We start from the raw sequence: 14,317 nt of genomic DNA on the forward strand, positions 1-14,317 counted from the left end.
AAAATTCAAGACACCTTTTAGGTTCATGAAATTAATTTAAGAGCCCTACAAATAAAAATATCAAACCCAAAATGTAAGTACAAAATGCACCCTAAATTAACATTGTGGGGAAGTTTATATGCTAACATTGTAAGAACATTCATATTGAATCATCAAAACAGTTCAATCATGTCAAAAACTAATGGAGAAAGAAATGCAGCTTCTTATCCAAAACTTCAAAATTGGGGACAAAACATCATAAGTAACAAATATCAATTGGCCCTCAGCAAAAAAGAACATAGAGAGGTGAGAAACTAACCATCCCAGTAACAAAGATTTACACAAAATCATGCTCCAGTAATTTCCCTGTCCAGTTTCATTCTCTTAGTACCTTGAACATCCGGAATACTATTGCCTTTCGGCTGTGATGTTACATCGTGCTGAAAGGCGCAGTTCACCCCATTCCTGCAACCCCTCGGACTGTTGAAATAGAGGCAAGGCTTCATTATCCTTGGCTTCGTGTCCCTTGGTCTCATCATCGTGTTACTCAGAGGTTCTTGACCCATCCCCGGCCCTTGGTTGCTTTGATGAGCAAACTGGGGCATAGTCTCTCTTCTCTCCCCTCCATGTTGCTGAATGAGGCTCTTATAATAGTTGATATCCTTTGCTACAGGAGCCGCTACTGATGGAGGGGGCGTGGATACGACATCGGGTACTGATGGTCGTAGATGGGGGATGGATCCTGTCCTACTAGGATGATGATAAGGTCCGGATGCTGCAGAAATAGACGAATGAACAGCCATTTCTGGTCTTGTAACACGGCCAGAGAGTGGCTCTCTCCTATGGACAGCCATATTAGCTGAATCAAAAGAACTCTTAGGAGTCGAAACCAAATTGGGGATATACTGTGCACTGGTTGACGGCATTCCAGGCGAACTACACGATGCAACACTTTTGGTTCCAATAGTTGGCATACCATGGTAGGTGGATGAGGATGGCATGCTCTGCACACTAGATGATGCAACATTTTGTCCGCTGGAAGATGCAGCATGGTTTGAAATCAGTTGCTCGATCATTTTCGGGTCACTGAGAAGTTTCATGAGCAGTTCACGGTCTATCAGGTTCCCCTGATCACTATTCGGCATGAATGATGACAGGGCAGCTTGTGCAGCTGCGACAATATCGGGAGGTTTTGAAGTAGCATTGGCCTGGGATAAAAATGCCCCATGAGGCGATTGCTGTTGCTGGGTGATCATGGGAGTTACGTTTGATCTCATGGAGTCATACGATGTATCCATGGAAGCATCCTCGTCTTCAATTGTTGTGATGGGAACCACAGGAGTGCATTGGCCGTTGTTAGTTGAGTCTTCTGCACCGACTAATGCAGAAGGGCTGCACAAGTATAAAGCAAAATATTCAACACAGAGAGGACGACAAACAGAAACAAGCAAGGGAACATAAAGCATAATCACTATCAAAGATAAACAGGAAAGAGGAAACATCAAGAGTGAGTGAGGTTTGCATCGCACTTTAAAGGAATGGCTGATGGGCGTGGATATATTGCTTCTAGCACTCTCATTTCTCGTTGATTCTGGGTTTCTATTTCTCTGCTTTCCTCCCCAGCAACAACTTGCCAAGAGCTATCTACACCAATCTGCAACACAACGATATGCTGAATAGTATTAGAACAAGCCCTCCACATCAGAGTGTCCCTTATTCCTTCCACCCTCTACCAATGAAAATATAAAATACCAGAAGAGCATAGATAAAATAAAAACAAGATCTCCATGATTTGCAGGTAAGAGATTCCCAGCCTTTTGCAACCCCCAGGTGAAACTTTTATTCTAACAAGAACATACCTCTATTCCATAACTTCGACAACTTTTAAAATGACACATCAGATATAATCAGACATACCCTTGGAGGACACTTCCATTTCACTAGAGATATATGAGATAGCTTCACTGCCCAATGATTTGCAGGTTGGCTTAACTCAAAGCCTGGGGGCAAGTTGTTTTCGGACCCCATGCCACCTGCATGTAACGGCCCTGCCTTTGCCTGGAGATGTTCTCGGGCTCCCATTCCAACCTGTGAAGGAGATTCTTCTGACAAAAACATCCTTACCTGTTGAAACAAATATATTAGTACAAAGAAAGCAATTCAGGTTGACTCATTCATAATCAAGACTTAATCTAGATATTTAAACATGGAAAATGTTAAATCAATAGTTGATTCATATAAATCATGATCAGAGATACAGTCCACATGAAATCAGTGCTACGAGAATAAACCAATCATATATTCACCAAAGTAACTGAATGATGGTTTCTGATAAGCACAAGAAGTAGCAATGAAACAGCTAACGTTAACAACCATGATAATACTTGTGACTACATTTACAAAGCGCAGTTAAATGCCCAGAATGACATGGAAAGATTAAAATATGCAATTAAACCCGGTGCATCAAATAACCATTATTACTCCAGTGACCCAACTCCACTTTGGAGCAACAATTCAGCAAGTCAACTTCTTTCTGAAATACCAAAATAAAGGAAAACAAAATGTGGCATTAACAAGCATACAGCCCATCACTTGATTCACTACTGAGTACTGATCTACTGAAATACCAAAATAATCAAAGAGGAAAAAGAAAATATCTCTAAGGATCCATAAATTTATTACAATCCCGCATATTAGCCTGGTTAAAATTCAAAAGACCATTAAATATGGAGATTGTACTGTATACCAATCTCCTTCTTCCAGGGCTAAGATATGCTTCTCCAGAAAATAACACATTAACAAATGTAAGACCTATGACTCATCACTCTTTTTAAAATTAAACAAATTTAAAGCAGAACTGCAGGAGCATGATGATGTGTAGAAACAGAAGCTTAAAGTCATTAACATAAACAATGAAAGCGTGAGGTATATGATTATACTCGCATTTACATCCCAAACCTTCATGGTCACATCATCCTAGGCTTAAAATTTGAGTGATTAATAGTTAACATTAAAGATTCATCAACTTAAAGTGCAATACAGATTTTTTTATAGAGCATTGAACAATCAAAACACGATAATTTTTTAATAATTTAAGGATAAATTCGACTTTATGGAAGGTCTAGGTCCACATTATCCATAGTCACCATTTCTACTCTTTTTCCCCTTACTTTTTCCCCTTTCTACTGTTCTATTCTCTATTGTTTCCATCTTAAGTTTTTTAACAGCACCCTCACCCCCAGCGCACCACGGAAGAGTCATCCAATATACCACGGAAGTGTGCAGTGACTGCACACAGCACGCTCAACTACTACCCAAAGCATTCACATGCACAAAACACAACCTAATTTAAGATTAACATAGGAAAGAATTTTCAATAATCAATACTCAGGAATTTATCAATATATAATGGCACGAATGCTGCCATATGGAATTCAAAAACTTGAAAAGAACAAATCTTAGATTTTTATTTCTCTTGTGCTGAGAATAGGGACACATACTACTTAAAGGAAGTAGGCTTAGGTGTGATTGACCAAAGGAGTACCAAAATTACAATGGCTGGGAACATGAGTGTGTCTTATAGTAAATTAAGAGGCCCTTCATAATTTTGTCTCCCAGACCCCAGTGTATCTTATATTCCTATTTGAATATCTCTAAGGAAGGAAAATATTTCTCCATTTTTTACACATCAAATTCAATTAGTTAGAGAAAGAGAATAACCAAAAAGAAAGTCTTTACTCACATTCATATTCTCTATATCACTGTCATAATGAAAACACGGCAATACATAATGCTCAATGAAAGAAGACATGATCTATAGTCACTCGATGAGAAAACAAAGGTAGCATTTGCAATGCCTCACTTCCTCACTTCACAAAATATGTGGTGAACCAACAACTATTACAAAGAGTACATCATCACCAAAAACAAACACTCCAATAGAGAAGCTAAATTAGTTTATCACTTCACGGAGTGCGCAAACTCATGCTATCAATGAGGAACTAATAGATAGCAATACCAATGCCCCATCCTCCACTTCCCAACGCAGTTGAGCACAAATTACGAGGCTGGAATCACCTAAATCACACACTCCATTCAGTGTGAAGTTAGTTTATCCCAACTGCCACTGCAAAAGCAAGGCCGACAGTGCATACAGTATTTACCAGAATCTAATACTTCAAAAACATAACATATTGACAAAATGAAATATGCACGGCAAGCAAACTATAGATGTATGGCCTGGTTCATCACTAGGTATTGGGAGGTGGCATGACTTGATTGTATTAAGTGAATGAACAAAAAGTCAATCCTGAAAGTCAGAAGCAGCGAATAATTGGAAGATGGAAATGTTATTGACTGAGTATTGCCTTCACTACTCAAAATCAAAAGAATGATAGTTGAGTACAACCATCACAAGACCACATGATTCATTACGAGCAGAAACCAAAATGTGCATACAACTCAAACTTCGTTTACTGATGCACATAAATAAGGTTGTAACATCGAATTTTACTTGGTTCTGATCCTCTTAAACTAAACTTCATTATTGTGAAGTGCTCTGAAATTCCAAAGTTGTCTCACTTAATTGATTCAACAATCTATCATCCCAAAGTAATAACTTTTCAAATGTTATTAGTAGTACAATTCTTTAAGCAATTATTTAGTAGTACAATTTTTTTTCAAAGTTCACCCACTGAAACCATTGCTCGTTTTCCGGTTGGTTTATCATCCCAAAAGAATGAAGTGCAGTTTATCGCTTACTTTCTGCCGTCATTTGATTTCAAATTCTTCAGATTGTCATACTCACATTCAAAACTCCCAATCAATCAGTCGCAACAAACGATTCGATCTCTCTACAATGCAAACAATATGATTGCGTACCAAGAAAGAGTCAACAACAAGAACTGATTTTTTTATAGAAGATTACCTGACATAGATTAACTTCAGTAGCCCATGAAACCCTTTTTGATTTCTGCAATCCTCTCATATTAACAAATCAAATAAGTTCGATTCGATTCGTTTCTATTCCCAAATAAATAGATTGGTGTTTCTTATAACTCCAATCGCTTTTTAGCAATCCAATCGCCCAATTTCCATTGCCGCACAATCCTTAATAAAAACCCTAATTGACAATTAAGTTTTAGTTGATTGTCCCTTCATTGAGCTTGACTGATAAGAGGGAGAAAAATGGAAAAGAATGCAGAAGGGAGGGAGTGACAGTGAGGATAAGTCCGAGAGAATTCAAGATTGGAACCCTAGATCCTCTGCTTTTTCATTTTTTGTTTTTGGACTACTAAATACACCCCAAATATCCACTTTAATACATCTCATTTTATTTTATTCCTATAAATTAATCCATATTTTACTATTTCTAGTTTTAAATGCTTTTTCCCAAATAACATTTTCATTTAAAAAATCAATTTCAAATTTTTTTGAAACTTGTTATTGTTGTTATTGTCATATTTATAGATAATACAAATTTTAATAGAGAGGGAAAAAATAGCTGTTGAAGTTTCTATATACAGAAAGGAGATTAATTAATGAAAATATGAGATTATTTTTCATAGACGGATGGGGTATGGAGCACTATAATTTTAATATGTTGAGAAAAAACTTGGAATTTTAATCCTTTAACTTCAGGATAATTTCAGTAATAAGTATAAAATAAATGACATCATTAACATTCAAATTGTTCAGCGGTTGATAAATAAGAAAAACTGAAAACTCGGGCAAAAATTTTAGCACTACATTTGTAAAATTATTGCAGATGAAGATACTAATGCAATGAATAAAATCATAGCAGTTCATCCAAAACGGAATTCATCAAAAAGTAAATAGCAACATAAGCAAGACAATAAAGTGCAATTTAATTGGTAAAACATTTCTTGGATGAAAAATATATTGATGAAATTCAAGCCAAAGATGAAAATAGCATTCGCCCAAATCCAATACAAGTTAATATATAAACCAAACACTTTTTGGTAAGAAAAAAAAACAGAGAAAAATGGGAAAAAGGAATATCAGACAAAGGCAAACCAAGGAAAGAGAAACAGCATTCTGGAAATGTCAATGCAAAACCTCAGTGTCTCTACATCTCTCCATTTGGAATAATACCCAATACCTATATATTCTTCACAATGTAAAAGCAACAGATCTTTCAGAGCAATCCATCCAAGTTAAAGATACTCATTGACGGGTCAGGTGTATCCTCATAATCCAAAATATCTATTCACCGTCGCCACTTCCGATCTGATGTAACAAAAAAGGTTTCAGAATTATAAGCACATGGAATTCTAAAATTGCTTATGTAATATAAACAACGTCTAAGAACGATCTTATATCGCACAAAATATGCTAAGAATGTAACAAAATGTGACTAGGAAGCGAGAAACTAATCTATGGTACAGTATGACTACCCAAGACCCCTTCTCTGCATACGTGTGTGCACTAAGGCCCCAGCTCCAGCTCGTGTAACAACTGAGTCGTGTGTGGGGAGGGGGGATCCTGTGAGGTACTGTGTTTCAGCAATCAACCCCATTACCACATAAAGAATGGTGTGTGGCAACACAATCAGTAATCCAATATCATTTCCAATTATAATCATTAATCAACCAGGGATCAGCATCCACAAGTGAAAAGATATCACTAAATTGCATGTGGGAAACGTTGCTGATATTTAATGTTTAATGAATCTTATCAATAATGATGTGAGCTCTTTCTTGCTAAGGAATAGAGAAACCAGTAATTTTAATCTATAAGAGGAATATTAGATTGTACCAAGCTTGTGTATGGATCGTATCAGCAATAAATTAAGAAAAGGCTACTTAAGACCTGGCTCTAGGTTGTTGGCATAACTAGAAACTTAAAATATGAGCAATCTAATGAGACCTGGGAATGCTTTCCAGCCTGAGGAAAACAAGTACTACCACAATTTGCATGAATATTAACAAGACAATATATATGGAAAAAATCATGAGAAAGTCAGCAAAATACCTTGAGGAGAATTGCTTGCATTTCCCTTTGTGTTCTGTTGTGCCTGAGATAGTGAGCGATGAACTCGAGGAGATCCTTGCCTTTCATTTGTACCAGGTAGTGAATGTCTCTTTTTTATGTAGTTCTCCTTGTCATGGACATCAGGACTTGATCTTGGAGAGCCATTAGCTATAGTCTTGGCTCTTGCAGATTCAGTCGCTTGCATGTAGCTTGGTAGAGAATTGCTGCTGCCACTATCTTTTGGTTCCTGCTCCTTATGATCAAGTTTTGCTGAGCCGATGGAGCTTCGCCTCTTCCCCGATTTATGTTCATGCAACTGATCCAAGCTACTTCTACAAGCAGAGTCTGGAGTATGATTTGAGGGATTTTTATCATCTGATAAAGGCTTACTCTTGCGATTGGACTGACTTTTTTCACCTTTACTTTTCTTCCGTTTAACAGACCCTTGGCTGGAAGGAGTTGCTAGAAGTTCAGTGGTAGCTTCAATGTTTCTGGGTGAAGCTTCAGGTGATAATTTGTTTACCCGGTGGTTTGTTTCAGATTGTTTCAGATCTGCTGCCTTTTCCAGCTGTGGTGTATCTGCTGGCACGCAAGAATTAAGAGAGTCTTCAGAAACTGAGTCAACACTTCCATTTCTCTCCAACTTAGTAGTATTGGTTAAAGGATCAGTTTCCAGCACAACAGATTTTGCCTCAAGTTTTAAATTCTCTCCATTTCTAGGGGCATCAGTCTCATCTGAAACGTTTGTTTTCATTTCACTGTCCCTGACTCTAGCCTCTTCTGACCTATCTGGTGAATCTAGAGTTGAATACGTGGAAAGTTGAGTCCCACACACAGAGCTACCTAGTTGAACTGCATAAGCATTGGAAGTGAGGTAGTCAACTAATCCACTGTCTTTGTCCTCGGACCTGAATGATTGATCTTGATTAGCAGAAGAAACCTTGTCCAAACTAGATTCAACTCCAGGATCGTGAGCAGATCGAGAAGCCAAGCTCAGTTCTTCAAATTTTGACTGTGCAGCAATGAAAGCATGATTACTTGCCTTTCTTGAAATATGTTTCACCTCTGTTTCAATTTCCACACTGGAAAACTTTTCCGAATCAGGTGCTTCCTGAACATTTCCTTTTTCCTCTTTTTTGAGAAAACATTCCACTTCCACCACCTCATTTAGTACTTCTGCATTTTGTGATTCTTCTTTTTTAGGAAGATATTCTTCTTCCATTACATCGACCAAATCTGTACTTTTTATCTCAGTGGGAGAAGATTCTTTTACCTCACATTTTGTAACTGATTGATCAGTATCATGCAGATGGACATCTGAGGCAATTGCATCATATTTTGTCATATTGTTATCATTGAAAACATCATCTGATGCATCAAAACCAGATTCAGAATCTATTGACTTGGAAATTGTTTGAACTGAAGGGTGGTCCTCTTCATTGTAACCAGAAAGTCCAAGATTATCCTTATGCTTCTCCACTGCTACTTCAGTCTCCTGTGGCCCTTCATTGCTCACCGATGAAACAGCCATCCATCTCCCCAACCACGTCCAAGCTGAGTCAGATTTTGAGGGGTCACACTTGATGTTCATAGGCTTAGTCCTTGGTGAAGCTTCCATGAGCTTGAAACAAAATTCAGCAAGCAAGTCAAGGTCTGAATCAATAGTCCTGTTCAAGGTAAATAAAGCAAAAAAACTAGTACTTCAATTCCAACAAGCAGTGTATCAACAATATTCATTCACCTGACGAGCAAAGGCATTGCTAAGTAGCTTCTCAATGGAAACATAAGTGTGTGGCTGGTTTGCTTTGGCTTCTTTCTTATTCTGAAAATGAAGGAATGATCTCACGTTAAAATAAAATATTGCAGCGGAAGAATAGGGATGAACATTGAACTATTCAGTCCATGTTTCTATGTATAGTTGGATCATAAGACTGCGCCTATAGATAGAGGAAGACATGTTCCAATTCTACACTTGCAGTATTAAGTACACGGCCTCTATTCCAACTACAGATTTGTTGAAATTGAAACAATTGAGGGATTTTAGGTTGTCTTTGATGAGCAGCCTAACCACAGAGGAAACAAGGGGGGCACTTGATTATGGAAAGCTAATTAAATTGTTACAATCAAGTACAATCTTTTTAACCTGTAGCCGGCTTTGGCGTGCTCGAACAAGAGCTTGCATTTTAATGATGGCTTGTACACACCGGAGAGTTCCCACTGCATGGTTTCGAACTATGTGTCCTCTGAAAACAGCTTGCAACTTTGTTGCACTTTTTTGCTTCAGCAGAACTCGGCGAGCCTGGTGAGATAAAACAAGAATGGTGCATAACTATGGTTCATTAACTTTGAATGTAATACAAGAAAACAGTGTCATACCAGCAGCCCTCTAGCAGCAGTCTGGATTAAAATAATACTCTGCTCATCAGGAGGTGCATCTGCTCCCAAGTCATCCTCTTTGGACGGTTGAGTGTCCTGCAACTTTGAGCCCAGAAGAGAAGACGACTCAAACTTTTCTTCTTTCTGCTGAATTTCTACCTGCTCTTCTTTCTGTGGAATTTCTATGGTCTTCTCTTCTTTCTGCAAAATTTCTGTGGACTTCTCTTCTTTCTGCTGAATTTCCTTAGTCTTCTCTTCTTTCTGCTGAATCACTGTGGCTTTTTCTTCTTTCTGCTGAACTTCCGTGGTCTTCTCTGTAATAGTCGGATCAGGCTGCACTTGGCAGTTGACAGGAATAGATTCTAGACTTTCCTTGCTGGCGGATGCAGGTGATTCTGAAGTAACACTGTTACTCAGTACGCGATGTCTAGCAGATCTCTTCCGAAAACTCCATCCACGGCGATCACTAGAGGCCTTGCTCTGTAAATAAATTAAAATAACGTTAAGAGGAATGAAACAAAATAGATACTAGCTCAAAACTTAATGTCGGTGTCCAAGACCCCCAAACCCAAATCAGTCAAAGCTTCGCAAAATCATATCTAGTCAGCAAGGGAACTCATACAATTAACCATCATAATGAATGCACGCGCATAATTATGATAGCAACACTGAAGATAGCACCGCAGCAAAAACCAGAGATACCATTTCATTTATGGCTGAGAAATGTTATGTACAAGAATTAATTAACCACAGTTGTTAAAGCACAGTCATGGTATTCAATATAATAAATAACACGTGGACTCAGGTCGGGTGAGGGAGGTTATTAGTAGGGGTCGATCTCTACCATTTCAACTAAAAAGTCATCTGCCTATACAAATATACGGAGCTCAACTGTGCCAAACCTTCTTACTATGCTTTGTGGAATCATAATCATATCACTAGAAGTTAGGGGAAACTTGCTGTCCATGAAAAACTTGTCTTGGAAAAAAACAACGTGCGGATGACAGAGAGGACAAACACTGTACAGAGAAGACTACACATCCAAACCATACATCACCACGATTAAATATGCCTGAGTATGTTACGGTTACTACACGTTACATTCATTTAAACTACATAAGAGGGGCATAAAATGTTAATATTTGCCACTGATATTTTCTTAAGCCTACTAGACTAGCAAAACAAGCTTATGCATTCAGCCAGTTGCACAATGCAACACACTGTTGCCAAGATAAGCAACAATTGAGTAAAGCATATCATTGTACATCGTGTTAAGGTTATGCATCTTAGGAAATAATTAACATTTTATGTCCCTCTTATGTACTTTTAATGGATGTAGCGTGTAGTAACCGCAAACAAAATGAAAAATTTCATGATATTAGGAATCATCAGAAGAGATAAATTAATATATTAATGGGTGCATTATGAAGTAGAGTATCCCCTTGTAACTACTTTACTCTCCATATTTAATAAGTTCATAGTTTCTATTTCTATCAAATAAATGAATAAACATGATAAGGTAGTATCATTAAACTTCATAAAGTCGCTAGCCTTGTTGGCGTGTCTGTCATAATTTGCATCTGCGTTTTTACTGAAGCAACAAAAATAAAACCCTACGATAACCAAAATTAAGGTTGAGTTGCAGGTTTGCACGTCTTTTCACAATACGGCATTACATATTGTAAGTACGGAAGATATAAGGGAGAGTAGATTTCTTGAGCTTACATTTAGCTCTAAGGAGTTGAGAGATTTCAAGTTTTCAACAAATATCACAGAACATAACAAGCCTTGACAAAGTCAGAGTAGAACGAAGAAGCGTTTCTAAATAAACAAAAAAAGCACATCCACTATTATTGCAGTATATATACTCATAGTATGTCTTGTTTGGTTATATTCAGTTTGATGATTGATTGGAGAAGACAGCAGCCATTTTGGGATCATCTATTAGGTAACCCTATAGTTCTTTAACTTAGTTTATTCTTAGGCTTCTGCATCAAAAATCTTAAAGACACATGCACTGCAGTTTTTAAACATTTTCTTCAAGCATCTTTATTAATATAAAAACAAAATTTTGAGATGGTTCCTATCAGAATTTATATTTATTTTCTGCTCCTGTTACGCAGAAGTTGCATGCCAAATGCCTAAGTGTTAGGATTTATATGGAAAGATAACATTTCCAGTATCCCTCAAGAGAATTTCACTATTAAATGCCAGGGATTGGAATAAGAAAATCAGCAGAATGTAGGCCAAGAAAAAACAAGAGCTTAAAGATATTCATTGAAAATTCCTATGCAACTCTCTGAATGATAGAGTACAAAAAAATAACTTTAGCATTAAGGAGACGCGACACGAGCTTAAACCCTGCATACCAAAATAATCGTTGTCTATCTTAATAGTGAATATTTAAAAATGTCAGAAGCATAATGTCAGATATCGAAAAAAGTGACAAATGGCTAAGACACCACAATTGTATTTGCATGACTTGAAACAAGTGAACCAACGAGTATCATCAAACGGACAACAACAACCACAGCGCAATAAATCACAGCCATTGATAGTCATTCCACAGGCACAATGTTACAATGGCATTGAACTGATCATTATTTACACACTTGGGGCAAGAGTGGACAGAGAGATAAGTAAAACACCCATAGAAAATTCCATTTCCAAGGATATACACCAGTAAATGAACCTGATCAATAATGTATAAAGGAATATTGCTGAGCTCACTCAAAACAACTACTCCCTACTCACAAAGAGATCTACTTCAAGATTATAATTTTCATAATTTAACACCCAAACTACCAATTACAGCATCAAGGAATTTCAAATCCACCTTGGCCTCTGTAACACACTAAGCAGCAAATCAACAAAAGTTCACAGAAAAGAAAGCATGTTTTATCACCAAACGCGTTAATCCACGTCAAATCCAATGAATTCAAAATGTGAGCCACTAAACCAGATACAACTTATATGATACGGGAAAAAAAAAACAAGTTTCAAAACAAAAGGGAAATGTTTCAGATTCAGACACAAACGTAAACAAAGCTTCTCTACAGAAGCGCAAATTCTTCAAACTCCAAATCAAATTCATAAACCAACAAAAGAGGACATGAAATTGGAAGCAGCTAGAAAACAAAAAAAATTAAAAAAATTGCATATACTTCGGGAGTTTGGAGATCGTCATGCTCGACAGAATCACCCCCGCAGCCGATGATCCTGAAACATGCCGGCGTTGATTTTCCCATAGCGCGGATTCCTTCTCTCTCTCTCTCTAGAAATGGTGTGCTCTACTTGAACCAGTCTAGAGACTAGAGCAACATAGAAGATGCTAACTTTAGAAACTAATGTTTTTTATAAAATTTCGAAAATGTATTTTGTTGGAAATTACTATGTTTATTTTGGGGAACACGGACGTCAACATCTCCCTTAGATCTAATTAACTTTGCCTTTGGATTCCGTTTTGTGTCATTCAAAATTAATTAGGTTATGTATATATTCAGTCGGAAAGGCGGTTCCGACTGACTCACCGTAGTTGGCATGACTAGACTATACGTACAATTTTATTTGACAAATGTCGTTATCGTGATTAAGTTTTCCGTTGAGACCATTTAATATTCAAATGATATCGTTGTGACTTTTGTTCAATATTCAACGAGACTGTCGTAACACGATTGTTCATCGGACGCGACATAGCAGTGGTCAGAATTTTGTATTACTACCATATGCCAATAATGCCATATGCGGGTGCATAGGAAGACAGGTAATCCTCTTTTAATGATTGGGGATTAAATAAGTAACAATCATTAATTAAACTTTTCTATTATATAATGTACAGGCATGATCCGCTACATGACATACTAGTATTGGATAATTTAGTGTATCCTCACCTGGCTACATTGAATTTATCTTTATCTTATAATTTGTTTTCTAAATTTGAGCATATTTGAAGTTGTTGTGTGAAATATTATCATATAAATGTATTAAAAAATAATCAACTTTTATTGAAGAACGAATAACTATTTATATAGTACTACTATTGAATTTAAGATTTGATGGATTTAAATTAGACATGTGATCATATTTAATAATTGAATTTAATGCATAAAGAGAAATGTGTAATCTAGTACTCCTGTAGTAATATACATTTATATTAAACACTATAATATCGCCTTAATATTTTTATCTTTATATCATCGTCAGCACATGCTTATCGTAGAAATGATTTATCATTACAGTGTTAACAAATAACAAATCTTCATAACATACATAGGTCTTTTAATCTTAAAATCTCGATTATACAATTTTTCTCTCATATTTATCATCATAAGCAAGATGATTTTACATCAAAGGGCAAAATACAATATTTTACAGCTCTTATTTGCATATTTTACACAATATTTCTTCTGGTTGATAAAATGAGTTCATCATGTGGTTGACAGTTTCATTTCATCAAACAGTATTAGGTAACCAAAATATGATAACGGTTGTACAACTTATAGATAATATAATGGTGAAGTGTGATTCTATCAATTATAGCTGTATGAACCTGTCTCCTTTTGCTTAATGATTTATCATAGTATAAACCTACCTTTAACTACCTCTTTAACTTTTTAGTCATAAAAGGTCTATGGTACATTGCCATGCCAATTAAAAGTGATAAAGAACTTGCAATAACACAAGAAAAAGGAAGTACAAATAAGAATACACATGTTTAGATCATATCTCACTCGTTGTTGGCCCGATTCGTAAGGTTCTCACTCGTTATGGGCTACATCCATAACGAGCTTCGGTCACCGTGGCTTCCCAAGTGCAGAACCCTATAGATTTTACTTAGCAATCATTTGGAGTGTGACGTACAAATTAGGCACAAGGCTTATTTATCCAATCGGAATGAAACCAAAGAGAGAAAGATGAATGGTGGGAGCCTTTCTTCACATGGAAAAAAGCTTTTCGGCACGGAGTTTAA

The 14,317-nt window shown here is 36.7% G+C and overlaps 2 protein-coding genes across 2 annotated transcripts; both read right to left on the reverse strand.

Annotated features, from left to right (window-relative positions):
• Positions 1-117: 117 nt before the first annotated feature.
• LOC121782555 (zinc finger CCCH domain-containing protein 6-like) lies at positions 118-5,255 on the reverse strand. Its single transcript, XM_042180443.1, has 4 exons — positions 4,907-5,255; positions 1,897-2,103; positions 1,509-1,633; positions 118-1,371 (listed from the first exon to the last, which is right to left on the reverse strand). Exons 1-4 carry the CDS (start codon positions 4,964-4,966, stop codon positions 327-329), a joined length of 1,437 nt encoding a protein of 478 aa, XP_042036377.1. The 5' UTR covers positions 4,967-5,255; the 3' UTR covers positions 118-326.
• A 589-nt stretch (positions 5,256-5,844) lies between these two features.
• LOC121782566 (protein IQ-DOMAIN 32-like) lies at positions 5,845-12,708 on the reverse strand. Its single transcript, XM_042180454.1, has 6 exons — positions 12,513-12,708; positions 9,349-9,828; positions 9,116-9,271; positions 8,714-8,794; positions 6,973-8,593; positions 5,845-6,228 (listed from the first exon to the last, which is right to left on the reverse strand). The coding sequence occupies exons 1-6, from the start codon at positions 12,594-12,596 to the stop codon at positions 6,209-6,211; spliced, it is 2,442 nt and encodes an 813-aa protein (XP_042036388.1). The 5' UTR covers positions 12,597-12,708; the 3' UTR covers positions 5,845-6,208.
• Between the last annotated feature and the right edge of the window lie 1,609 nt (positions 12,709-14,317).

Source organism: Salvia splendens, chromosome 2 (genome assembly GCF_004379255.2).
Source record: "Salvia splendens isolate huo1 chromosome 2, SspV2, whole genome shotgun sequence".
Taxonomy (NCBI): domain Eukaryota; kingdom Viridiplantae; phylum Streptophyta; class Magnoliopsida; order Lamiales; family Lamiaceae; genus Salvia; species Salvia splendens.

What these genes read in the sequence shown, in the direction of transcription:
- LOC121782555 (XM_042180443.1), bottom strand. Translation starts at nt 4,966, where the DNA reads ATGAGAGGATTGCAGAAATCAAAAAGGGTTTCATGGGCTACTGAAGTT. An exon ending in CTGAAGTTAATCTATGTCAG is followed by an intron (nt 2,104 to 4,906) that starts GTAATCTTCTAT and finishes TTGTTTCAACAG; the next exon opens with GTAAGGATGTTTTTGTCAGA. An exon ending in CCATCAGCCATTCCTTTAAA is followed by an intron (nt 1,372 to 1,508) that starts GTGCGATGCAAA and finishes ATACTTGTGCAG; the next exon opens with CCCTTCTGCATTAGTCGGTG.
- LOC121782566 (XM_042180454.1), bottom strand. Translation starts at nt 12,596, where the DNA reads ATGGGAAAATCAACGCCGGCATGTTTCAGGATCATCGGCTGCGGGGGT. An exon ending in CTGCTGCTAGAGGGCTGCTG is followed by an intron (nt 9,272 to 9,348) that starts GTATGACACTGT and finishes TTATCTCACCAG; the next exon opens with GCTCGCCGAGTTCTGCTGAA. An exon ending in CACGCCAAAGCCGGCTACAG is followed by an intron (nt 8,795 to 9,115) that starts GTTAAAAAGATT and finishes CTTCATTTTCAG; the next exon opens with AATAAGAAAGAAGCCAAAGC.